Source organism: Hylobates moloch, unplaced genomic scaffold (assembly GCF_009828535.3).
Source record: "Hylobates moloch isolate HMO894 unplaced genomic scaffold, HMol_V3 SCAFFOLD_8, whole genome shotgun sequence".
NCBI lineage: Eukaryota > Metazoa > Chordata > Mammalia > Primates > Hylobatidae > Hylobates > Hylobates moloch.
The window spans coordinates 64,548,186-64,576,137 of NW_026652283.1; the positions used below are offsets into that span (position 1 = coordinate 64,548,186).

Here is a 27,952-nt window from a genome sequence, read left to right on the forward strand (position 1 = left end):
TTGACTTCTTCCTTTCCAATTTGGATGCCCTTTGTATCTTTCTCTCATCTGATTGTTCTAGCTAGGACTTCCATTATTATGTTGAACAACAGTAGTGATAATGGGCACCCTCGTTATGTTTCAGATCTCAGAGGAAAGGCTTTTAGTTTTTCCCCATTCAGTATGATACTATCTGTGGGTCTGTCATATGTGTCAAACATGCTTTTATTATGTTGAGGTATGTTCCTTCTATATTCAGTTTTTTGAGAGTTTTCATCATGAAGATATGTTGAGTTTTATCAAATGCTTTTACAACATCAATGGAAATTATCATATGGTTTTTATCTTTCATTCTTTTGATATGACATATCACATTGATTGATTTGCTTATGTTGAACCACCCTTGCATCCCAGGGATATGTCCCACTTGGTCATAATGAATGATCTTTCTAATGTATTGCTGAATTCAGTTTGCTAGTATTTTGTTGACAAGTTTTGCATCAATATTTATCAGAGATATTGATCTGTGGTTTTATTTATTTATTTATTTTGATGTGTCATTGTCTGGTTTTGGTATCAGGGTAATACTGGCCTCATAGAATGAGTTTGGAAGTAGTCCCTCCTCCTCTATTTTTTGGACTTTTCTTTACTGGGAGACTTTATTATGGCTTTGATCTCATTACTTGTTATTGGTCTCTTTAGGTTTTGAATTTCTTCCTGGTTCAATCTTGGTAGATTGTATCTAGTTATTTTTCTGTTTCTTCTAGAGTTTTCAGTTTATTGGCATATAGTTGCTTGAGGTAGCCACTAAAGATTTTTTGAATTTCTCCAGTATCCTTTGTAATGGATTTTATTTATTTATTTAGAGACAGAGTCTTGGTCTGTCACCAAGCTGGAGTGCAGTGGTGCGATCTTGGCTCACTGCAATCTCCTCCTCCTGGGTTCAAGCAATTCTCTTGCCTCAGACTCTCAAGTAGCTGGGACTACAGGCGCCCGCCACCATGCCCAGCTAATTTTTGTATTTTTAGTAGAGATGGGGTTTCACTATGTTGGCCAGGCTGGTCTTGAACTCCTGACCTTGTAATCCTTCTGCCTCGACCTCCCAAAGTGCTGGGATTACAGGTATGAGCCACCACGCCCAGCCATTTTGACTTCTTAATAGCCATTCTGACTGGTGTGAGATGGTACCACATCGTGGTTTTGATTTGCATTTCTCTATACGCCACAGTTGCAGTGTTATAATATCCTGTGTTTTTCTGTGTACTTACTATTACCAAAGGACCAGTGAGTTTTGTACCTTCAGGTGATTATTTGTTGCTCATTAATGTCTTTTTCTTTCTGATTGAAGTACTCCCTTTAACATTTCTCGTAGAACAGGTCTGGTATTGATGAAATTTCTCAGCTTCTATTTGTCTGGGAAAGTCTTTATTTCTCCTTCATGTTTGAAGGATATTTTCACTAAATATACTATTTTAGGGTAAAAGTCTTTTTTTCCTTCACCACTTTAAGTATGTAATGCCACTCTCCCGGCCTGTAAGGTTCCCACTGAAAAGTCTCTTGCTAGATGTATTGGAGCTCCATTGTTTATTTGCTTCTCTACTCTTGCTGCTTTTAGAATTCTTTCTTTATCCTTGACCTTTGAGAGTTAGATTATTAAATGCCTTGAGGTGGTCTTCTTTGGATTAAATCTGTTTGATGTTTTCTATAACCGTCTTGTATTTGGATATTGATATCTTTCTCTAGGTTTGGGAAGGTCTCTGTTATTAGCCCTTTGAATAAACTTTCTACCCCTATCTCTTTCTCTACTTCTTCTTTAAGGCCAATAACTCTTAGATTTGCCCTTTCCAGCCTATTTCCTAGATCCTATAGGTGTGCTTCATTGTTTTTTATTCTTTTTTTGTCTCCTCTGTGTATTTTCAAATAACCTGTCTTCAAGCTCACTAATTCTTTCTTCTGCTTGATCAATTCTGCTATTAAAGGACTCTGATGCCTTCTTCAGTATGCTTTTTGCATTTTTCAGCTCCAGAATTTCTGCTTGATTCTTTTTAATTATTTCAATCTCATTGTTAAATTTATCTGATGGAATTCTGAATTTCTTCTCTGTGTTATCTTGAATTTCTTGGGTTTCCTTAAAAGAGCTTTTTTTCTTTTTTTTTTTTTCAGGAAACACAAATTTTCATGAAATTTGAAAATTCAAACCACAGCATGACATTAAGAAAGCACAAATATTACTTATCCAGAAGAAAAAGTGTTTTGAACTTTTTCATAAAATATTTAGGAACAAAGAAGTTGAAGCTTGGAGCGGTAGAGTGAGAAATAAGGAATATGTGGGAGAGAAGGTAAAGTGAAAAGAAAGTAGATCAGATTTTTGTTGTTGTTGTTAGCACTAAACTGGTTTGCTTCAGGCCCCTAGCCTTGTTAGCACTAAACTGGTTTGCTTCAGGCCCCTAGCCAGGGTTGATTTTGAAACCTATAGCAGAGCTATTTTGAATACTCTGTCTGAAAGGTCACATATCTCTGTTTCTTCAGGATTGGTCCCTTGTGCCTTATTTGGTTTATTTGGTAAGTTCATATTTTCCTGGATGATCTTGATACTTGTGGATGTTCATCTGTGTCTGGGCATTGGAAAGTTAGGTATTTACTGTAGTCTGCAGTCTTGGCATGTTTGTACCCATCCTTCTCAGGAAGGCTGTCCATGTATTTGAAAAGACTTGGGTATTATGATCTAAGCTATATGTGCTCTAAGGGCACCCTACGTCCATTATAAAACTAATGATGAGTGTGTAACAGATAGTGTTATAAAATTTAAAAAGAAAATTGTTACTAAAATTTTTATTGACAAAAACAGATCTATAACTGAACTCCCCAAAAGGTAAGAATTGTACTTTGGCTCTGATTTATTAATATTATATATCCTTTACAAAAAAATTTACTTAGTATTATATGTTCAATAGTTTTTATTTTCATTTATAAATATAATTTTAGTCATTTTTCTGTCCATCATAAATCCCTTTTTCCTTCATACTGATTTTTTCTGCAAAGACCTTTAAAAAACTATTTACCTAGGATTAGTTGCAGCTGAGGCTGCATCATCACAAATCCAGAGATGCTCTTCTTATATGTCAGAAAAAGATCAGTGAGGGAGATGAGTGTGTGCAATGCAGCTCTAAAGTCACAGGTGGACCTATAAACCACCATCATTGCTTTGGGAGACATAGGCAACAGAAATACTAAGTGCTTCATGTAAACTAAGTCATTTAACCCCCAAAACTACCTTATGAGGAAAGTACTGTTTCCATTTTTCAAATGGGGAAAATGAGAGTTAGAGAGATTAAGTCTTGCCCAGGTCTTTTGGACTCTCACAAATATTCCTCCATAATTCTCCCCCAAAAAAACCCTTTATAGTTTCCTGGATCTTCTCTTTAAGCAACACATTTCAGGGCCATGTCTCTTGCTGTAGGCTGCCAGCAAGTGATAGCAGCAGTAGCACCAGCAGCAGCAGACTTATCAGATTGGTGTGCTCATTGCACTCAGCATGCTAGTAGTACCAGGCCCAGTTGATATTTGTTGATTGATGATCATAGTATCATCAGGAATGGAATAGCTTTCTGATCAGTATTATTGAAATATGTGAGGCCAAGGTACAATTTTGCTTGGTAACATAAGCTTAAACTCACTCTTGAACTGAGAGATTAGATTTTTTTAAAGTATATCTGTATGGAAAAGATTGTTAATTTCATATGATCCATTGTAAAGCTGGACCTTCCTTTAAACAGTAGCAGAGAGAGGTGATGGTGTGATTTATTTCTCCAAAGATTTGGTTAATCTTCAAATATAATTTCACTTGCAATTCCAATATTGGTCAAAATTTCCATAAAATCACCTATTTTATGTTATAAAACTTATATGAATTTTACATTCCACTCAATAACATATATTTATATACACATATATGCATGTTACAATGTAAAAATTGTTTACATTACTTACCATCGAGTAAGACTGGTGCTCTAGGAAAGTTCTCTCTGTATAGACAGAGACCTTAAGACTTTAAGATGCTAAGGCTTCTGGGTATAATAATACCACATTGTCCAGTTCAAGTCACTTCAAGACTTCTGGGTATAATAATACACATTTTCCTTTAAGACTAAGATTTCTGGAACAAAGTGTGATTATGTGTGAGGGATCAACTCTTTTATTACGTATAACTTATATTTAAAATGTTCAAAAGAGGAAAAATGATTTGGCTTCTTTAAGAAAGTCTCTTTTTGATGCAATGTAATCTTTAAATGTTCCTCCTAAAGTACTTTTGATAGCAGTTGGAATCTTCAAGGAAGAAGGAACTAATGATTGTCCATGCACTCATTAGGTTGTGGCATTCTCATCAGAGCATCTGTGACAAACAACTCAAGGTGTATCTATGTGCTACTAAAGTGTTAGTTTCTCTCTCTTGAGTTGGCCCTGGAAGGCTAGTGATATGGAAATATCTGAGTCATAGGAAATGTAGTTTCCAGTTTGGGCTCAGTTATTAACCAGCTCTGTGACCTTATGCTAGTCATTTGTATTATCTGGAGCTCAGTTTCTTTATCCATAAAGTGAAGAGTTAAAACAAAATGATATATAGCTTTAATATCATTTGAGGAAGGAAACCAAGTTCCTCTTTTTTTCTAGATTTGGCTCAACAAAGCTGAAAAGTAAATTTTCTTTAAATTTTAAAGGTGGCTTTGGTCTGAATGGTGTGTGTATGTGCATGTGTGTCAGGCAGGTAGTTGAAAGGCCAACCTGACTGTGATGTTTTATCCCAAGTCCAGATGTACCACTGTTATATCTCTAGATATATCTTTTAACTCTAGGAAGTAAACACAGTTTTTACTGTAAAGGTAAACCAGAAAGTTAAGTTTAAATCAAGTTTGAATATAATTTGTACTTGGAGTAATAAACCTTTTCCCACAGAGGAAACAGCACTGGCTTGGGAGTTTGTTTCCAAAAGCTCTACTGAACAAGCACAGGTTTCAGCTCACTTTTGTACCTGTTTCTCTGCCCCTTGGTGGGCTCCCTCTACCAGCTTCTTAGGCTTCTCAGTCACTTGTCTACTTGACTTGAGACTCAGCACATATCTTACGAGTAAAAACAATGCAGTGAATGTTGGTTTCATTTCAGTGGGCTTCGTGTCCTTCTGGATCTTGGATCCTCATATCCTGGCTGCCTTAAAAGCTCTCCAAGTCTTTGATATCCTACTTTTCTAGTTGTTCTTAGAAGTAGCATTGGTTTGCTATGAGCTACTTTGTCATAGCCAGAAGCAATAGTTCCTCAGTTTATTTTCTTTGTATTAAAACTGTTTTCTGGATAGAGTATAGTGCAAAATTCTGCTGCCCAATTCAGAATTAAAGAGTGTAGTTGGCAGGTTTGGTGGATAGGCTACATGGATAAATGGAAGTACCAGGTTTCATTGATTTTTCATTTGCTTTAGTTAGATGTGTCATTTCTTCTATTTTATATTTATTTTAGTGAAGGCAACATTTCAATTATGTATTTAAATAAATATTTTATTATGGGTAGTAAAAATTTTAATAACCTACTAATATTTAAATTTTTATTTGTAGGTGAGTACAATACTAGAATGCACAGTGAAACCTAAACTCAAAAAAGCTGTATTGTTATAATCAATATGAAAAATATATATGATGAAAGGCTTTTACAAATGTCATAGTATGTCCCTTATTTTACATTTATTTTCTCTTGAGTAATCAGCATGGTTTAAATATGTCTTTGGATGATTGTGGGAAAAATAAAAGTGTCTTAAAAACTACTCATCTACATTATAGTTTATGGATATATTATAAACATAATTAGACATACAACTTCTACCATTAGAATTTATAAGTCAATTATTAACTTAAAAAGAACCCCCAAATTTTCCCTAACCAGAGCATCAGATGGCAAATCCAGAATTAGCAATAAAACTCCTAGATTCCCTTCTTCCCTATGCTTTTATTTGCTTATTATAATGAAGATCTTTGGGGAGAGGGTATTTTTACTAACATATATAATGGGAAATCCTGCTCAATAGTCAAGGGAAAAGGACCCATCTTTGACTTATTTTTTTCATTTTTTGCTCTCTGTGGTAGCCCTAAGAATGTACTTCACAGACCTCCAACTACAGGCAACCTAAGTGACCAAGGGTCCCAGCTGCTGTTCTCTGAAATCCACTGCTACTTTTGTGCTGAGCACTTGCTTCCCAAAGGCTGCTCCCAGCCAGTGATTGAGAGGAGCAGGGATACTAAAGCTGGCCCCTCCCTGTCCTTGGGAGTCACCTGGCTCTAGCACTTCCTGATGGGCTTACTGAACCTTCCTTAGAGGGTGTAGCAATGTGGGATGATTCCACTTAACCTTCCTTGTGTGTCCGGAATTGGTGGGTTCTCGGTCTCACTGACTTCCAGAATGAAGCCGCGGACCCTCGCGGTGAGTGTTACAGTTCTAAAGGCAGCGTGTCCGGAGTTTGTTCCTTCTGATGTTCAGATGTGTTCGGAGTTTCTTCCTTCTGGTGGGTTCATGGTCTTGCTGGCTCAGAAGTGAAGCTGCAGACCTTTGCAGTGAGTGTTACAGCTCTTAAGGTGGCGCATCTGGAGTTGTTCGTTCCTCCCGGTGGGCTTGTGGTCTTGCTGGCTTCAGGAGGGAAGCTGCAGACCTTCGCAGTGAGTGTTACAGCTCTTAAGGTGGCGCGTCTGTAGTTGTTCATTCCTCCCGGTGGGCTTGTGGTCTCGCTGGCTTCAGGAGGGAAGCTGCAGACCTTCGCTGTGAGTGTTACAGCTCATAAAAGCAGTGTGGACCCAAAGAGTGAGCAGTAGCAAGATTTATTGCAAAGAGCGAAAGAACAAAGCTTCCACAGTGTGGAAGGGGACCCGAGCAGGTTGCCACTGCTGGCTCCGGCAGCCTGCTTTTATTCTCTTATCTGGCCCCACCCACGTCCTGCTGATTGGTAGGGCTGAGTGGTCTGTTTTGACAGGGAGCTGATTGGTGTATTTACAATCCCTGAGCTAGACATAAAGGTTTTCCAAGGCCCCACCAGAGTAGCTAGATACAGAGTGTCGATTGGTGCATTCACAGACCCTGAGCTAGACCACAGGGTGCTGATTGGTGTGTTCACAAACCTTGAGCTAGACACAGAGTACCGATTAGTGTATTTACAATCCTTGAGCTAGACATAAAGGTTCTCCACATCCCCATCAGATCAGTTAGATACAGAGTTTCGACACAGAGGTTCTCCAAGGCCCCACCAGAGCAGCTAGATGCAGAGTGTCGATTGGTACACTCACAAACCCCGAGCTAGACACGGGGTGCTGATTGGTGTGTTCACAAACCTTGAGCTAGACACAGAGTGCCGATTGGTGTATTTACAATCCTTGAGCTAGACATAAAGGTTCTCCAAGGCCCCACCAGAGCAGCTAGATACAGAGTGTCGACTGGTGCATTCACAGACCCTGAGCTAGACACAGGGTGCTGATTGGTGTATTTACAATCCCTGAGCTAGACATAAAGGTTCTCCACATCTCCACCAGACTCAGGAGCCCAGCTGGCTTCACCCAGTGGATCCTGCACCGTGGCTGAGGTGGAGCTGCCTGCCAGTCCCGTGCCATGCACTCACACTCCTCAGCCCTTGGGTGGTCGATGGGACTGGGTGCCGTGGAGCAGGGGGTGGCGCTCGTTGGGGAGGCTCCAGCCGCACAAGAGCCCATGGAGGGGGTGGGAGGCTCAGGCATGGCGGGCTGCAGGTCCCGAGCCCTGCCCGGCAGGAATGCAGCTAAGGTCCGGTGAGACCGCGGCGCTGGTGGGCTGGCACTGCTGGGGGACCCAGTACACCCTCCGCAGCCGCTGGCGTGGGTGCTAAGTCCCTCATTGCCCGGGGCTGGCAGGGCCAGCCGGCTGCTCAGAGTGCAGGGCCCGCCAAGCCCACGCCTACCCAGAACTCCAGCTGGCCCGAAAGCACCCCGCGCAGCCCTGGTTCCCGCTCGCGCCTCTCCCTCCACACCTCCCTGCAAGCTGAGGGAGCCGGCTTCCACCTTGGCCAGCCCAGAAAGAGGCTCCCACAGTGCAGCAGCAGGCTGAAGGGCTCCTCAAGTGCTGCCAAAGTGGGAGCCCAGGCAGAGGAGGCACTGAGAGCAAGCGAGGGCTGTGAGGACTGCCAGCACGCTGTCACCTCTCACTTGCATCTCTCCACCACTCTGTGTCAAACTTGTATTGTTTTTGTCGGCTTTTCTAGTCTTCCTTGGCTCCCTCATCATTTTATATTATGGGAATTTTCCTTAATGAAATTCTTGTATGTTCAATCTTGTCTTCACATTCATTTTCAGAGGTCCTAGACTAACGCATTCTCTATTTCTATAAAAAGATACTATCATATGAAATTACTAAGGAAAAAGAAAGATGTTTGCTATAATTTTAATGGTAATATTCTGATACTACTAGATTGTCAAATTTAGGGAAGTCAAAACTTCATATAATTGAGAGCTATCTTCAGAAATTTATTCTTATATTAGTTTATTGATAGTCTGTATGTAAACTTGCTTTCAGAAGGACTGAATTGTTACAGTAGTAAAATCAGGAGCTCACGTTCTCAGAAAATGTTAATTTACTCAGGATGATTAGATGGCTGTAAAGTAAAAAGCAATCCATAAGCCATCTTTGAGATATCTAAGGGTATTTAGTGAGAAATTAAAAGGAAATATTTCTGAGGGTGTGTTGATAACTGATATTTTGTTGAAAAGCAGATCCAATATAATAGGCAGAAGTAAGTTTGTTTCTTGCATATTGGTAATTCTTGCTTTCATTTTGTGTGACTTATAGAAGAATGCTTGTTCTTTATATGTTAATGTTAAAATTCTTCTGTGTTTCTTTGCAGAATCATAGTGAAAGATTCGTTTTCATTGCAGAGTGGTATGATCCAAATGCTTCACTTCTTCGACGTTATGAGCTTTTATTTTACCCAGGGGATGGATCTGTTGAAATGGTAAATAAGCGTTTCTTCGCTTGAATGTTGGCAAAGGGGGTGAACATGGGAACCACTGCCTTTTATATAATTGCTTTTTAAAAACACATTTATATGTATGTGTGTGTGTGTGTGTATATATATATGTATATGGAAATTCTTTTTAAATGTATTCATTATAATTCCAATATAAGAAGTTAACTTGTGCCTTTATTTTTAATTTCAAAAATAGGAATTTTTTTGTTGTTGTTGTTGTTAGAAGATTGAAGTGGGGGCCGGGCGCAGTGGCTCATGCCTGTAATCCCAGCACTTTGGGAGGCCGAGGAGGGCAGATTACTTGAGGTCAGGAGTTCGAGACTACCCTGGCCAACATGGTGAAAACCTATCTCTACTAAAGATACACAAAATTAGCCGGGAGTGGTGGCACATGCCTGTAATCCCAGCCACTCGGGAGGCTGATGCAGGAGGATAGCTTGAACTCGGGAGGTGGAGGTTGCAGTGAGCTGAGATCACGCCACTGCACTCCTGCCTGGGCAACAGCATGAGACTCTGTCTCAAAAAAAAAAAAAAATACTGAAATGGGATTTGGGATTATTCATGTTTTGGATAAGAAATAACCAGTAAGTGATTATAGATAAGGATTATTATGGTCATAAATACGTCCTCATTATTGAAAGCTGTTATTGCTACAAAAAGTCAAATTGAAGAGGCTCAAGCTAAGAGGCTTCTGTTTATTTCTTTGTGTTCCTTCACTGGCAACACAATTTTAACAAGTAGAGCTTTTTGGTATTGGGATTTTGTGTACACAATAAAGCAGAAATTTGGGTGTATGGTGTATGACTCTTTCTTTAGTATTTGGAAGGACTACTTTACTGAAATGATTTGGTAATAAACAAATCTTTCTATTCAGGTTTTTAAGAGTATTAAATTTTTAATAAAAAGCTTTTGTGTTATTACCAGATTGGATTAGGAAATATGGAAGTTATTAAAAATTATGATTTATATTTGTAACAAAAAAGAAACAGAATATAACCTATCTTTGATAAGACAGAATTAAGAATTATTTCTACCTTATGATAAGATTAACTTTCCTTATTCATAACTTTTTTTGTTTGTTTGTTATATTGTTGTGTCTGGTTCTAGCATGATGTAAAGAATCATCGCACCTTTTTAAAGCGGACCAAATATGATAACCTGCACTTGGAAGATTTATTTATAGGCAACAAAGTGAATGTCTTTTCTCGACAATTGGTATTAATTGACTATGGGGATCAATATACAGCTCGCCAGCTGGGCAGTAGGAAAGAAAAGTAAGAAAACAATTATATAATCTTTTTACATTCTCTAACTTTGGGTTCAAAGTCAATCTGAATCAAGACTGGGAGTATGTAACCATATGAGGATTGATAGGACCTGGAAAATGGTTGTCTTCATTCTGTCTTTTTCTTTCAATTTAAAAAAAATTGATAATACCATAGTTATGCATGTCTCATCTGACTTAATTCATGTTTATGTCTCCTGTGGCACTTAGCACATCTCCATCCACGTTGCAAGCACCTTCTCTGTATTAGCTGAATGAATTAATGAATCACAATTTAAAATCTATGATCTATTCTTTCCTTTTTCCATTTTCTCCCTGTTTTCAAATGATGATCTTTGATCTAGTTGACCAGGAAGTTTTTGTCTAGATTGTTTGTAACTAATGCTGCCTATTCTCAAGTTTTGTTAACATACATATATATATATATATATTTATATCTAATAAATGCTGACCATCGGATCAATGGAACAATGACAATATGAGTGTTATAAAAAGGAAAAAAAAAGAAACCATATAAAGAAATTGTGATACAGGGAGACTGATCTGTCTTATTGATGACTGTATCCCTAAAAACTGTTGTAGTGATACCTCAAACAGCAAATTATTCACAGAGTGTGACCCACAGAAGTTTGTTAAATATATGAATGAATAAATTTATGTCATCGAAATGTCTGGAGGTACAGTATGTCTAAAGGAAGAGTTTCCCACTGGCTGGCATCCCCGCCTCGCTATCTTCCTCCCACTGCATGTGGCTCTTTCTGTGAGAGAAACTGTGACATGGTGCCTGCACATGTGTCCCTATTCTTCTCTCTGTTGTTTGTCAAAGCTGCATTCATCATTCTTTTTCTCAGTTTTGATTTAGAAGAGATACAGTCATCTGTAAAAGGGGCTAAGAAAAAAATGGAAGAGAGAAAGAACAACTTGTAGATAACAGCTGAAAATTAGACTTATAGAAAACAAGGATTTTTGATGTTTTCCTTCTGGATACTGATTTTCAGTATTAGCAAGATGACATTTTAATTTTCAATCTCTACATTTATGAATTTCAACTTTCTGAGACTAGAATTAATTATATTTGAAATGAAATTTTAATTCCTTTGTCATCTTTCTTGGCTCTAATTTCTGTAGCTTATATTTTGTATGGTTTGGGAGATTTTTTTTTCCTGTAGAGTGATTGGTGCTGTAATTAAAATAGGGATTATTTGTAGAAGTTAAGGCTATATGTATAAAAGGCTCCAAAAATGATTTAATTCAATAGGGAAAACAAATCAATCAAACTATTTTTTGAGATCTACTACTCAAATGACTAGCTGATTGCCTAACATCTGAGTCACTCTTATAGTAATATGATATCTCTTTCTGTGACTTCCATAGTCTTTCTATATAAGCACCTTACAGCTCTTGAGGTGACTGGGTTCTCAGTGTGGGTGTTAGTACACAAATGGTGATGGATCAGAGGGGTGGTGAATGTCTCATTAAAAAGGAAGACCAAAGACTCTCTTTGAAATAGGACAGAAATTTCAGGTATTAGATAAATAAATAGGAATCTTTTAATGTTATGAGGTCTTATGTAAAAGTCTATGGGATTAAAGAAATGCCAACCATAATTCGTTTATTTAAAACTAATAAATATGTGTAGCATTCATTTATGGAGCACATACTATATGCCAGACACCGTGATATGCACTTTACATACACCTCAGTTCAAGACTACTTTATTTTATTTAATTATTATTATTTTTGAGGCAGGGTCTGGCTCTGTCACCCAGGCTGAAGTGAAGTGGCATGATCATAGCCCACTGCACCCTTGACTTCCCACGCTCAAGTCATCCTCCCATCTAAACCTCCCAGGTAGCTGGAACTACAGCCATGCGCCACTATTCCTGGCTAATTTTTTGGTATTTTGCTAAAGATGGAGTTTGGCCATCTTGCCCAGGCTGGAAGACTACTTTAAATTTTTATTTAAACTAGCAAAATAAGTGAGTTAGGGAGTCAGGGTTAACAGTCTGACCTAAGAAAAATAAAATAACAACCATAAAAATTATAATTTATGTATTTTAACTATGATTTGACTGAAGTGAATGTTGTTAAATTTATTTTATAGAATGGGTAAGTAACTTGTCCACAGCAACACAGCTAGAAGGTAAAGGGAAACCAGAAAACCGTGTTTTGTTTTTCCCTAAAATTCATTCTCTTTTTACTAAACCTCTAATTAATATGCTGGCAAATACTGTTGAATGGGACTGATTTTAAAACAGGATGAACAGAAGAATTCTATTTTAATGTAAAAACAAATTTGAAGTATTTGGGCTTTATATAGTTAATGAAAATATATGTAGTATATATTTTACTGACTCAAATTGATTCACCACTTTCTCTTCTTATTCTTTCTTAATTGCATATGAGTTAGTAAATCCAACAACCATTTGGGTGATTTAAATAAACTTCTTTGAAACCAAAGAGTTTCAAAAATGTATTGTTGTATTTAAATGGCAAAAAGTAAGCATATGGAAATATATGTGTATGTCTATCAGCGTTCCACAGAAACACCTTCTGTGTAACAACTGATTTAGTCTAGTTCTCAGTTTTGTATAGTGTTGAGAAAAATTTATGAACCAATTACATTTTCAACTCTTTTCTTTCTATAGTAAAGCCTGTAGTGAGGAGGATGAGTGAAATTGATCCCCATGGAGCCTATCAGCTAACTGGGGAGCAGTTATCCAAATAATTTAATATAAGTCAGCTTAACTCATGAACTAGCTTCAGCTTGCCAATTCCCTTTGACTGTAGAAATCTGACATTTGATTCGCATTTTTATCCTGTCTTTAGAAAGATCCTCCAATCAAATGGATAAAGGTTACAAGTTGTCAATGAGTCAGTCTTTGATTTTAATTTTAGCTAGTAATCAATTGATGCTTTATGATTCTCTTGTTTAGATGTAGAGACACAATACAATTTGTGTCTTTCTAAAAATTTATTACCTCAAACCAGAAATAAAGTTTTCATATGATGAGTCAATATGTATATGTATGCATGTGTATGAATGATAGAGGAATTTTATGTGAATAGACAGCTATTCCCCATGTGATAAGTGAGGTATTAAATGTTTACTTTGATAGCTTATATCTTTAGTAAGAAGTTTATAAAAATCAATGAAAAATAATGCTAGTATCCTATTTAAAAATCCATTAATTTTAAGTACTGAGCCACATATTTACATTCAGCAATCCTCATTCCTTTTGAATCTCAGCCAGAAAGCAAGCCATCTAATCAAATTAAAGGGAGAAAGGCATCAGTAGGTTGGGTGAGCAACATTATAGTAGATGTTAAATACATGAAATTCTTGTGCCCATCTATTAACTTTCAGTGAAAGGAAGACCCTGCTGTTTTTCAGAAGAAAAATTATGAAGTCAACTGTGTGTATAATCTTTGATCCCAAGGTCTAAGTCCAAGTTATTTGAGGCTCCATCACAGCAGGAACTCAGTCACAGTATGCATTTTCCTGTCCTCTGGGAGATGTACTGAAATGGTTTGTGGATAAAAAAACAAGCCATATTTTAGGTGAGACCTGTGCTTGGAAGGGGCTTAAGAATACTTCTCCCTGGAGGTAGGGAGATTGACCTAAATAATCTTTTGAACTAAATCACCTTTTGAATTTTTAAATGCAGCCCCAAAATTCCAAGCATTTGCTTGATAATTTTTTAAAGGTACTGAAATAATACTTTATATATTTTCTAGACTTATGTAGTTTAACAATTCTTATGGATGAACATACATTTTCTAATAGTAGAATTTGACTCATATGAACTGTACATTTTTTCTATGTGAAGATCTGGCATTATCATCAGATATATGTTTGAAGAAATTTCATTGGAAGGAAATGTCATAAAATCTTGGCTATATCAAGTTTGAAACAACTTCAGGGTTCAGGTATTATATAGTTTAGCAGGATTACAGTATTGGGATATCATAATGTATGAATGACTTAAAAGACATTTTAATTTTAATTAAAATTAAATTAAAAAATTTAATTTTAATAAATGCAAAAAATGTACCTCTTCTGTTCTTCCATCCCAACTGGAATAAATTAAGTTTAGAATACTTTAAAAATTATTATTCCGTCTTCCCCTGGTTGTCATGGCACTTCACCACCCCCACCCCCACCGCTGCTTCCATCTCTATCTCTCTGGCTATTTTTTCTCAGAGTCATTCCTTCTCAGAGGCAAAAAAGACTCCTGGTATTCCCCAGGGTTCTGTTCATGGCCCTTTTTTTCTCATTCTATATACTCTCCCAGGGGATTCTATGTACTCCATGACTTCAACAATGTGTTGCTTTCCAAATTTATGTCATCACCCCAGCTGTAAAACCATGCGTTTGAGCTTTTTCCTGAACGTTTCCATGTAGATTTTTCACAAGAACTTAAAAATCCAAAATTGAATTAATTGACAAATTCAAAATTAAATTAATTCTCTTTCATTGAAAAACCTACTTCTGTATGCACTAACACAACATTCACCTAATCACATACTTACAAAATTGGTGGCTGTCCTTGAGTTCCATATGTATTTTATCCCTAAATCCACATGGGGACCTAATCTTACCAATTTACTTGTCTCCTTCATAAATCTCTCTTATTTCTCTTCTCTTTTTTATCTTTTACATTCCTCCTTAAAACAGCTTCTTGTCCTCTCTTGAGCTCAGTTAGTCTCCATTCTTCCCTCCAAATTACTAACTGATGAAGAACTAACACAGGAGACAGATGTAGATCAAAATATTAAGCATTAATTTTACTTAGGCTGTCTTGTGAAAGCTGTGTTTGAGAATGGTTGAGGCTTTCTTTCTATTCCTATTTCCTCTATCCCTTACACTGATCTGGAACTTGAGGCCTGCCTGAGGAAAAGTTGGATCTACAGAACAAACTAAGGGCATACTTGCCCAGGGTTCTCATCCTGCCTCCCAGCCCGTGGAGCACAGGAGAGAGAGCACTAGAGAGAAACTGGCTTCCACTGCAGGTGCTGGACTCTGACTCCAATGTGCTTAACATGTGAAAGCAGGAGAACAATACACTATCCCTTACTTGTACACTATCCCCTACTTGAGGGCCTGCAGGTCTGAGAAAAAAGAGGTAGGGCCACATATAACCAGAAACCCTTAAATATGGCCAGACATGGAGAAGCAAATGGAAGTAGAGAGAGAGAGCACTTTCTCATGGGAACAGGGATAGAAGTTACTTTACTCATGAGGAGCAAGGGTACACATTCCTAGTTGTTTTCTGGGTTTTATACCTTTAAGCCAATTGGCTGCCATGCTCTAGTAGACTATGGCTACTTCTCGGGGAACAGACCAGCAAATATTAGTTAGTCTTGCTGTCACCTTTGGAAAACCATTCCCTCAATACCAATTACTGTTGCTTTGTATATTGTCCTAGGACCAGTGGTGAGTGGTTGAGTTTTGGCTGCTGAAAGGCACCCTAATGCGTTAGAAGAATACCTTAGTTCAGTAACGGAGGCCTTGCTAAAAACTCACCCCCAATCTTTTTCTCATCTTTACTTATCTATAGTATCATTGTCTAAGATGGCATGCTATTGATTATACGATAGACCCAACAACAGTGTAACTGCCTCCCAAATAATACAATGAAAAATGCCTTCTCATTAAATTCCCAGGGAGAAATTGACATTTTTTTCTGTAAAATAAGAATTCTGCCTTTCCATTCTACAATTCTCAGTCATATGGTCCTTGGTCAGTTAACAGATAAGAGTTGAATTTCCTTTTTAGCTCCAGCTTGAGCCATTTTTCCTTAGAAAGGGTTTGATTGATAGTGTATTTGGGTTAATTAATATCTTTTTGCCATCACTTTTATACTTGCCCTATTATGCTTTAGATATGTCTTATGTCTCTTGTAAATAGCATATAGTTTTTTTTTTAATTTAAACTGGAATGCTTATATTTTCATTGGTAAAGTTAATACATGTACATTTAAATATGCTGTGATTATTGATATTTTTGTATATATTTCTATTTTACTGTTTTCCTGTTTTTCTATTTTTTCTTCTTGCCTTTTCTTTGGATTAGTTGAAGAAATTTTTCTTCCTCTCTTCAGTTTTTTTTTCTATTATATGGTTTTCTATTGAAGTTATAACAAATCACCACCAAGTTAGTCACTTAAACAGTACAAATTTATGATCTTACAGTTCTGTCAGAAGTCCAATCAGATCTTATCAGGTAAAGATCAGGTGTTGATAAGGCTGCATTTCTTTTGAGGCTCTAGGAAAGAATCAGTTTCCTTGCACATTCCAACATCTTGAAGCCATCCCCATTCCTTGGTTTGGGGCCACCTTTCTCCGTCTTCAAAGCCACCAACAGCAGGCTTGAGTCCTCCTCACACTGACATCTCTCTGGTTCTCTAAAGCTAGGAAAGATTCTCTGATTTTAGGGACTCATGTGATGAGATTGGGCCCATGGGAATAATCCAGAATAATCTCTACTATCTCAAGGCCTGTAATCTTAATCACATCTGCAAAGTCCTTTTTGGCAGGTGAGTTAACATATTTATACGTTCTGGAGATTATGATGTGGACATCTTTGAGGGGTAGTATTATTCTGCCTACTATGTTCTCTGTTGCTTTAGAGGTTATGTGATTTTTATACTTATTCTTTATTGGTTAGGCTTGAAATTTTTTCATATATTTAACTTAAAGTTCTATCATAATATGGCTCTCTCCCAAGTCATACAACAAGTTTAGGACACTCTAGCTCTAATCTTCTCTCTTAAATCTTACATAGTTTTTTTATTATTGTTGTTTTTGGACATTCAGTTTTTTTGCCTGCACGTTAGACATTCTTTTATTTATTTATTTTGATAGAAACAACATTTGCTTAGATTTACCTAAACATTTGTTCACCAATTTTTCTTGCATATCAACCTGTCCTTTTAGAATATTTTCTCTTCTTCTTGTTCTTCATTTCTTCATTGTAAACTACCTGTTTCTTTTTAATCTGCACATGTTTTTTATTTTACCCTCTTTCTTTAATGATACTATTGCTAGACACACGATTCTAAGTTGATGGTTATGGACCAATTTTCTTTTTTCCCCTTTTCTGCTATTAGTAGTTACAGAATTATATATTATGTCAATTTTTAATATTTTTAATATATGCAATTAAGAGTATAAATTTCCTTCTAACTGCTTATAACCATATCCTATTATTTTTGATATGTAATTTTTATTCAGTTTGAAACATTTTTTACTTTCTTTGTATTGTCTTCTTTGGTTTATTATTTATTTAGAATTATGTTTATTTCCAAACATATGGAGATTTGTTTATTCTCTTTTTGTATCGGAATCTAGCTGAATTGCATATGTCTAGAGGACATATTCTTCATGATTTTTGCCTTTCAAACTGGTTAAGATTTGCCTCTGGCTTAGAATAGTCAATTATTAATGATCTATGTGTGTTAGAAAAGAATGTTCAGGCCAGGTGTGGTGGCTCACGCTTGTAATCCCAGCACTTTGGGAGGCTGAGGCGGGTGGATCAGTTGAGGTCAGGAGTTGGAGACCAGCCTGGCCAATGTGTTGAAACCTTGTCTCTACTAAAAAATTACAAAAGTTAGCTGGCCATGGAGGCGTGTGCCTGTAGTCCTAGCTGCTCGGGAGGCTGAATAGGAGAACTGCTTGAACCCGGGAGGTGGAGGTTGTAGTGAGCTGAGATGGCGCCACTGCACTCCAGCCTAGGTGACACAGCGAGACTCCATCTCAAAAAAAAGAAAAAAAAAAGACAGAAAAGAAAAGAATGTTTAGTCTGCAGTTGTTTTGTATAGTTTTATATATTTATTCATTAGGTGAAGTCTGTGAATTGTGATGTTCAAATCTTTCACATATTTACTAATTTTGGGGCAGCTTATTCTATCAATTGCCAAGGTTTTATTAAAATTTTCTAATGTAATTATCATTTGTCTATTTCTTCTTGTAGTTATGTTAGTCTTTATATTATAATTTTAAGGGTATGTTACTAGGTGATTTAAATTGTTATATCTTCTTGGTAAATTGAACCTTTTATTACTATGAAGAGACCATCTTCATCTCTAGCAATGCCTTTTACTTTAAACTGTACTTTCTCTGATATTACTATAGCTGCACTGGCTTTCTTTTAGTTAACATTCGCATGGTATACCTTTTCCATTCTTTCTACTTTAGATTTTCAGTATTCTTTTCTAAGTGTGCCTTTCATTAGTTTTTGTTTTTGTTTGTTTGTTTTTTATATCTTTTTTTTTTCTTAACTTTAAGTTCCAGGATACGTGTGCAGAATGTACAGGTTTATTACATAGGTATACATGTGCCATGGTGGTTTGCTGCACCTTTCAACCTGTCATCTAGGCTTTAAAATCCAATCAGATTATCTTAAAAAAAATTTTTTTTTATAAATACAGTTTTATAACCTGCATCTACTGTAGAGCACTTATTTGTAACGTAACTACTAATATACTTGGCTTTAACTCTGAAATCTTATCCTGAGCTTTCTTCTCCTGCCTGTTTTATTATCTTATTTTTGATTGTTTGGATTGCTTGAGGATTTTTTCATCTATTTTTTTCTATATACAGTTAGTATTTACACTAGAAACTACAACATATGTACTTACCTTGGTAAAGCTTAAATCTAATTAATATTTTCACCTTCCTTCTTTAAAATCTAAGAATCTCGGAAGACTTTAGCTCAATTTTTGTTGGGATTTTTGCTGAATTATATGCTGTTTTTGTTGTGTATTTTTTTTGTTTTTTTTTCCATGAACCTAATGATTTACTATTATTGTTTTATGTAATGAGTATTCATTTAGGTTTCTTCACTTTTTGCTTTTTATGCTTTCTTTTCTCAAATATTCTGTTTGGGATTATTTTACTTTTGCTTAAATTACATTTTTAAAAAATAATTTCCTTTTGAGTATGTTTACTAGTAGAAAACTCTTTCAGTTTGCACTCATCTGAAAATGTCTTTATTTCACTTACATTCATAAAACTATTTTCTTATCTCTGTTGTATCTTTTTGTTTCTCTGTGCTTCATTCTGAATTTGCTTTCTTCTGTCAAACCCTTTATCTAGTTCTCATTTTCATTATTGTATTTTCATCACAAGATATTCTAATATATTCTTTTTCAGATCTACTTATTCAGTTTTGTAGCTTACAGTTTTCTATTACCTGATAATATTTTGTAGCTTGTCTTTTAGTCCTTTAACCATAGTTTGCACAGATATTTTATAGTTTTTATCTGATTATCCTAGTATCTGAAGTATTTGTGGGTCTCTCTCTTTTCTGTTGTTTCTCCTGGTTTTCCCTCATGTTGGCCTTTTCCCTGTATGTGTGTATGTGTCTGTGTGATTATCTTTCTGTATGATTGCCACGTGTGTAAGTGTGGGTGTATTGCATATATGTAAATAATATATGTGAGATATGCATTTTCATATGAATTATTTGAGGTACAGGATGACATTACTTTCCTACTAGGAGAGAATTAATTGTCTTTGCTTCTGTCTTTTTCCCATAGGCATTAGCAGTCTGTATGACTGGTAGTTCAAAAATTGTAAGTTTTGAGACTGCTTAGTTGATGTGAACTTGTATTGCCATTCAAGACCTGGTTGTTTCTGATTCACTCTAAGCGGGTGTGGTGTAGCCTTTGGGCCCAAATTGTTTTAGGAAGGATCATCTCTTGGGTTCTGTTACCCTTTCCCAATGATGTATTGCAAATCAAAGTTCAGATTTTCCAGATAGGCAATGCTGTCAAGTCAAAAACAACTTTCATTCTTTTTTTTTTTTTCACTTTTGTCCCAGTAATTATTTATAATCTAGTCAAATTTATCTTTAATTTTTAAAAGATTTTTAAAAATATCAACTTTTTTAGTTTTTGGTGGAAGAATTGTTCTGAATAATTTTGCTATTGTTGCCAAGCAAAAGTATTGACTCACTGAATTTTCCACCAAATTACAGGTGCCTCGTTTGAGACAGTTTTCCTTTATCCATGGGGCAGATACACACTTTATGCTTGTAAGCGAAGCATGAGAAAAAACAAAAATTTAGCCTTGATGTTTAGAATAGGTTTACTTTTAGAATAGGTTTAGAATAGAATATTTACTTAAGACAAATATGAATCCCATATAGATTAAAGTTTACATATTTATTCTTTTTGGTCAATGGCATTTAAAGAGTCCATAGCACTGCACTATCTAAGATGTTTAATAGCACTGTACTATATAAGACTTTATTACATAGCAATAGCACTATACTATTTGGGACATTGATTGTACTGCAATCAGTCATCTTTCTCAGAAATATATTTGCTACAATTTTTGCTCAGAACCTGATGGTATATGAAGACATTTATTGCATAGCTCTGTGAGAATTGTTATTATCTGGAAATCTATATTCTGGGTTCGTGAAGGCTGGCCAAACTGTTTTTTCACAAGAAGTAGTTACCGTGTATTGCTGAGAAGTTTTAATCTTAAATAGTGGTTTTTATAATTTTTTGTTTTCTTTTGAGAATATCTCATGCTGCATCTTACAGTGCTTGCCTCAGTGCAGGCAAGAGGATTACTAAGTGGTAGATTGTTACACTGATGGCTCTCAATGAATCATACCTTGTGGTTTTCTCTCACAATGACTCTGAGCTTGACCACGTGACTTGCATTGGCCAAAAAGATGTCAGCAAACATGACTCAGGGGGACACTTGATAATTGCCTGTACATTGGTTGATGTGTGGTGGTATCTGAAGAGGCCTGGTCTAGCCTCCTTAAGGACCACAGGAAAGAAAATCCTAGTTGTCTCAGCTGAGCACAGCCCCCAGCTGGCCCACTAGCTGAATACAGCTGTGTGAATGATCCTAGGTGAAACCACTGCACAGCCTACCTACAGAACCTTGAGAAATTGTTGTTTTACGCCACTACATATTTGGATGGTTTGTTATGCAGTTACAGATAACAGAGATACTACTGATATATCTTTGTCACCCTATTGTTTCTTCATGTGCTATCTTTATTTTTAAATTAACACATATGATGCCTGATCTCTCTCTTATTTTCCCTCCAAAATACAATTTACTATTACTTACTGAAAAATTAAGCAGCAAAGACACGACAGAGGAATTTATTTAGAATTATTTATCACATAGTCAATCCTTTGTCTCTTGTAGGCATTTAAGAGAAAATCAGATTACATTTTAAGCTGTTTGTCAATTTTAGACTTTTCCCATTGCTTCTTGTTTATAGACATTGATGACTACTGCCATGTTTTATTTTTTCTTTAAGAGCCATGGTCAGTGAAATGTTCTTCCAGAGTTTGGCATAAACAGTTTATAGGTTAGTCTGTCTTAAAATATTTAAATAATATGAATTAAAAAGTGAAGAGTTTTAAGTGTGTTTTCAATGAAGCCAGACAATATAAAGTAATATAACTGACTCATCTGCTTTAAAATAAAGAAAACCATTATCTGGTATAATTTGTAATAAACACACTCAGATGAACAATTTCTTTTGTTATTATAGTTTTAAAACTCAGCCATAAGCTATATCCAATTTAAGTAAGGATATTTGAATTTTTTTTTTTTTTTTTTTTTTTTTTTTTGAGATGGAGTCTCACTGTCGCCCAGGCTAGAGTGCAGTGGTGCTATCTTGGCTCACTGCAGGCTCTGCCCCCCGGGTTCACATCATTCTCCTGCCTCAGCCTCCTGAGTAGCTGGGACTACAGGTGCCCACCTCACCCGGCTAATTTTTTGTATTTTTGGTAGAGACGGGGTTTCACCGTGTTAGCCAGGATGGTCTTGGTCTCCTGATCTCTTGATCCTCCCGCCTTGGCCTCCCAAGGTGCTGGGATTACAGGTGTGAGCCACCGTGCCCGGCCAGGATATTTGAATTTTATCCTGAGCTAAGTTTGTCATATCGATGAAAAAAATCCAACAATGAAAAGACGAAACTTTCTCCTTTTATGGATTCCTTGAATTAATGCCAGTGTTATAAGAACAATTGGAAATGCAGAGGGGAAAGTAGCAGCAATTCTTTATCACAAAAGCAGAATTACTCCAGCTAATATAGTTTTTATGTTGCATTTGCAAATAGTATTCTTGAGGATTTGGTGATGATGCCCCTTTTTAATAATATTAATAGTAACATTATTTGTGACGTGGAAGGACAGACCTAGGAGTCTGGTAAGCCAGGTGTTTTGTCCTGAAAATGCTGCTGACCAGCTGTGTAACCTTTGTCATGTTACCTTGGTAGGCCTAGTTTCCTCATTAGTAAAATGAGGACACTCAGGTGATCTTCATCTCCAAATTTCTCTTAATTCTGAATCTTCGGAGGGAGAGGGCATTGTTCTGATGTATCCTCCTAGAGAAGAACATGATTTTAAAAGTTAGCATGTTGTTACATATTCATATACATTGTTGTATAAGAAGACATTTGATTCTTCATGCAGTCACCCATGTTGTGAATAAAGAGTCAATAGAACAATTTATAATTATTTCCAAATCAATGTTGAACTGACTATATAGCATACATATGTTGAAGTCTAAGAGACCAAAAACCAAGCTCATAATATATTTAATGCAATGTTTTAGAGATTAGTCCTTTGTATAAAATGTATTCTAAGAAATGGAGATTCTAAATGCCTGTGTTTTCTCATTTGGACATATTAAAAATAACAATTTTAGTGCTTTTTTTCCTAAGCTTCCCCCCTCCCCTAAGTTTAGTATCTAATTTTGATGTTCATGGGAAAAATACTAAGCTTACTTTGTGTAAGTTTTTAAGGGATGTCTTTAATACACTTTTCTATACAGTTAATTTCAAATTTTGATGATCTAGGATGATTGTTGAGAATACTGCTGCTTGGGAATTATAAATAAAAACTGTTGAACTATTTTTATTTGCAAACTTATTTTTTGTTTCCTTATAGAACGCTAGCCCTAATTAAACCAGATGCAATATCAAAGGCTGGAGAAATAATTGAAATAATAAACAAAGCTGGATTTACTATAACCAAACTCAAAATGATGATGCTTTCAAGGTAATATTTTTATCATTTTCAGTTATGTAATGTCTGATTCCTTTTTAAAAAATCATTTTCTATCTTTCTTGTCATTGTTTAAAAAACCTCCTATTGAATGACAGAGAATAGAATAGTAACCTTACCAAAATGGGAACTGACAGGAGTTCATCTAGAATGTTACTGACAAAGCCAGCCCCCTAAAAGATTTGATCTTTTCCTATTCAGTGTCATGAAGCTCATATACACAACCGAAAGTGAGTATCAAGCAGTGCAGGCTTTATTCAGTGTCTGTGGAATTGAGAAACAGGAGCGTGGCTCACAAATCAACTTCTCAACTAGTGAGGGATGAGGGGGTTAAAATAAAGAATTTCTCTAATAAAGGACATGAAAAGCAAGAGGAGCAATATGCATGTCTTTTCTGGAAATTGGTGGTGAACTTCCACCAGTTTCACAACTGATGGTGAATCGTAGTGCTGCTTTCCTTTTTGTCTTTTTATGGCCTCTTCCGGTCATTGTCATGGCGATTTTCAGCTGTCATGGTGCTGGTGGGAGTGCCATATAGTATGAAAATGAGATTATAATGAAGCCCGAGGTCTTTTTGATGTCATTTGGTTGCACATCTTGGTTCTAACCAGTCTCAACTGGTCTGGCTGTAAAGGGAACCTTTTATTGCAGAAGTCCTGTTTCTTAAAGATAAGCAAAGTTAGGACAGGGTAGAAATTCAGCTGTCGTGTAGGCATTACACCAGGCAACAAAAAGAAAAAGAAGAAAGAAAAGAACAATAAGATACCAAGTAATCAGATGCATAAATAACCACTGAAGTCTAAGTAATTAGGAGTTGTCAAATTATGCATGCCTCATTTAATTATTATTGTCTTTCAAAACCCCAACTGCTTTTATAACACCAACGCTTGATCATTATAATCTTTTATTAATATATAAGGATAACACTGTATAAAATTAATAGAGGAAATGATGTCTGATTATTTTTATTTGACAAGAGGATTTACTGTTGTATCATCTTTGGAAATGTTTACATTTAGCTCTTCTTATTATAAATAATAGGCAAATATACCTATTTATTTTTTACCTAGATAGGTAAATATACCTATCTAACAAGCAATCCAACCTGTTTGACCAGATATTTTCTAAGTTATTTAGTGAAAATAAGACTTATACATTCTACTTATCCCTTTCTATCATAAAGTAAGTAACTCTAACCCCATGAGAATGGCAAGGAGAATATTAACAACGTACAAACAAAGGATAGGGAAAACCTTGTCTTCAGTTTTTTTAGAGATCTTTTAGGAAAAAAACTAATGATTTTTCCATGATATTAGACATTTATTTTAAAAAAATTTCCTACCAAGTAGACAAAGCAAAGACTGCAACATTCTGGAAGATGAAGAAGGGAGATGCGTATGGGACAGAGGCCTTTGTTTCCTGGGATCACCCTCTGGTTGGCTGAGTGTAACAGAGTGTCTCTAGGGACAGGAATGTAGCAGTTAGGCAGACCTGGCTCCAATAGTGTTCTTATGTTTCTCTACTAGTTTTTGTTTGTTTTTGGTTAGGTGTCTTCTTAATGCTTCAATAAATCATTCATTTCTGGATTTATTCCATGGGTCAGTTGCATTTTTGTTTCTGTGAGAGCAGGGACAATGGGGAGCAGTAGACATTCAAGTCAGCTTCAATACATCTGATTCTGAGAAACTTTAACACAACACCCTCCATTTTACCCTGACAACAACATGTTTAATTGGAATTTTTCCCTTATGTATGATCTCCTAGTTTACATATTTTCTAGAGAGACAGGAGGCTTACATTTCAGAGCACAGTATTTATACCAGATTGCTTGTAACTATGCTACTTACTAGATGTGTGACTGAACAATTGACCACTGTGTTTATTTCTTCATTTGCAAAATGGGATTTTTTTTTTTTTTTTGAGATGGAGTCTTGCTCTGTCACCCAGGCTGGAGTGTAGTGGCATGATTTTGGCTCACTGCAACCTCCACCTCCCAGGTTCAAGCAATTCTCCTGCCTCGGCCTCCTGAGTAGCTACAGGTGCACGCCACCATGCCCGGGTAATTTTTGTATTTTTAGTAGAGACGGGGTTTCACCATGTTGGCCAGGCTAGTCTTGAACTCCTGACCTCAAATGATCCACCCGCCTCAGCTTCCCAAAGTGCTGGGATTACAGGCGTGAGCCACTGCACCTGGCTTAAAATGGGATTTATAATAGTACCTATCTCATAAAGTTGTTGTGAGGGTTACGTGAGTTTAGTGTCTCTATACTTCTAGTGTCTGATGACTTGGTATCCAGCTTCCTGTGGTAAAGATGCTACTTGTTTATTATAATGGCCCTATAGCACATGAAGAAAGATGCTAAAACCAGCAAACACTTTAAGAGCACCATAGGGTGTACATTTGCTAGTTTCTTTGAAACCTCAAGTCTTAATTCCACCCATGCCTTTTGAAATACTTCATTCTTCAGAGTACCACAGATGCAAGCCCTTCTAATTACGTGTTGACACACCTATTCATTTGTAATTATGCACTTCCTTTTCTCATAGTCTTCTGAACACAAATCTCTTACCAAACCATTTTCACTGGCCCCTCTGGAAATCAAGTTTCATTGTGAACAAATATCCCTATGTCCATAGTGTCTTAACAGAGTGTATCTTTGCCTGCACATTTTTAGTTTAGTTGAAATCTGACCCTTCTCCAGGGACATCCCTTTCCTTTTAGCCCTGTAGGCTGCTCACTCAGAAATGTTTCTTGCGTCACAGGGTCATGATATAGCGTGTTTTAGCTCTCTCCTAAAAATTTCTATTCTTCTTCGTCCTTGGAAATTCATGTTATTTAGTTGTTTTACCATCCACTGAGCCTCATTTCCATTCTACAGTTCACAAACTCCAGATTTGTTAAAGATTTGGGCACTTTGTTTTTAGTCTTCTATTCCAGTGTCTCCTGACAGTTGGGATGACATCAACATCTCGGTGAGTGATCATCCAGGGCTCTACTCTATTTGCTTTCCCATCTCAGTGACTGTCACTATGATTTCAATTAGGTATTCCTCCAGATCCTTGCTTTTTTTCTTTTTAAGAAATGTGGTCTGCCTTTGTTGCCCAGGCTAGTCTCGAACTGGCCTCAAGTGAGTCTCCTGCCTTGTACTCCCAAAGTGCTAGAATTACAGACATGAGCCACTGCATCCAGCTTGTTGTATGTTATTTTCGTTACAACTTTACTTGAGTAGTCCCACCCATGTCCATATGATCACCTACCACTCACTTATAGATGAATTCCAAATACATCTTCAGCCTTGACTTCTCTCTACAACTGTCAATCTGAAAGTGATCCTAGATTCATCTTGCTGCTCCCCCATTCCTCATACCTACCTGATATATAAATATTTTTACTTCTGCCTTTCTGTATATCTATGGGAGCAATTCTCTCCGTATAATTCCTATTGCAGCCCCTTAGTTTAGGCATTTTATAGGCTCATGTTCAGGCTTTCAAAGTATCAACATAGGCTACTGACTGATTTGTCTACTTCTTGACTTACTACCTTCTATTCCTTGATGGCTCATTTCCTACCTCAAGATTACTCCATGCCATTTTCTTATTGCCATTAGAATGAACCTTATACAATGAAAATTTGAACAAGTTACCATTCCCTTCCTTAAATCCATCAGTGGTTTCCCATATGCAGGAAAATATGGACAAGCAGACAAGCTCTTTGATAGAGTATACAAGACTCTTAGTCATCTGGACTCACCTACTGTAATAGCTCTAAGAGGATACTTAGGTTTCAGTTCCCTGAACATGTTGTGCTTTATCGCATCTCAGTTTTCTTGTACATAATATTGTACTGTCTTGAATGCTGTCCCTTGTCTTCTGTCTAGTCCATTCCTATTCATCGTTCAGAACCAACTCAAATGTCTCATGGAAACTAATTCCCAAGAAAACTTCACTGCTTGTTTAATCATTCCTATCACTTCATATATTTTTATTAGTATGTTGAGCTTGGGATTTCATCCAATTTATAAGCTAGGAAGTTACCTGTAACTCTTCCATGGATGTTAGCACATGACATGAGACTTCTGGGTCAGAGACAAAATACTTTATTATGGTAGAGCAAGCAGCATGAGCATTGTGTTTATATTGGTTCTCCTTGCCTCCATCTCCTGTAGGAATAAAATGACCTAGGCCCAGGTGTATACTGTGTATCTAGAGGGTGGCATCACAACTGAGGAGGAGTGAGCTTGGGTTACCAACTGTTCCATTAGCAAGCAATAAACAAGCCTGCTCTTTATACTGAAGAGAGGCTTTACTTTATCCCTCAAGGTTGGTTGTTGCAGACACAATCCTGAGAAATGACACCGATGAAGATCAGTCAGGTCCTTGCATTCTTGGCATACCCAATAAGACAAGTTAGAAGAGAGAAACTCACCTGGAGGAATTTCTCACAATGTATACATCTTTTCTAAAATTGTTTGTTCAAATGTCAGTTCCCCCATGATGACGACATCCAGAAGATAACTGCTGAGTTCTGTATGACTTTGTATTTCTAGTTCTTGGATCAGTGCCTCAATCAAGGTAGGCATTAAGTAAATATTTCTTGAAAGGGTTAATGGATA

The 27,952-nt window shown here is 36.6% G+C and overlaps 1 protein-coding gene across 7 annotated transcripts in view; it reads left to right on the forward strand.

Moving 5' to 3' along the window:
- Positions 1-27,952, forward strand: part of NME7 (NME/NM23 family member 7) — a 237,027-nt gene that overhangs the window by 34,635 nt on the left and 174,440 nt on the right. For all 7 annotated transcript variants that reach the window (XM_032161055.2, XM_058443250.1, XM_058443247.1 and 4 more), the window contains exons 2-4: positions 8,879-8,986; positions 10,109-10,275; positions 23,222-23,332. In XM_032161055.2, the coding sequence (XP_032016946.1) occupies positions 8,879-8,986; positions 10,109-10,275; positions 23,222-23,332 (386 nt within the window). The remainder of the gene's footprint in view (positions 1-8,878; positions 8,987-10,108; positions 10,276-23,221; positions 23,333-27,952) is intronic.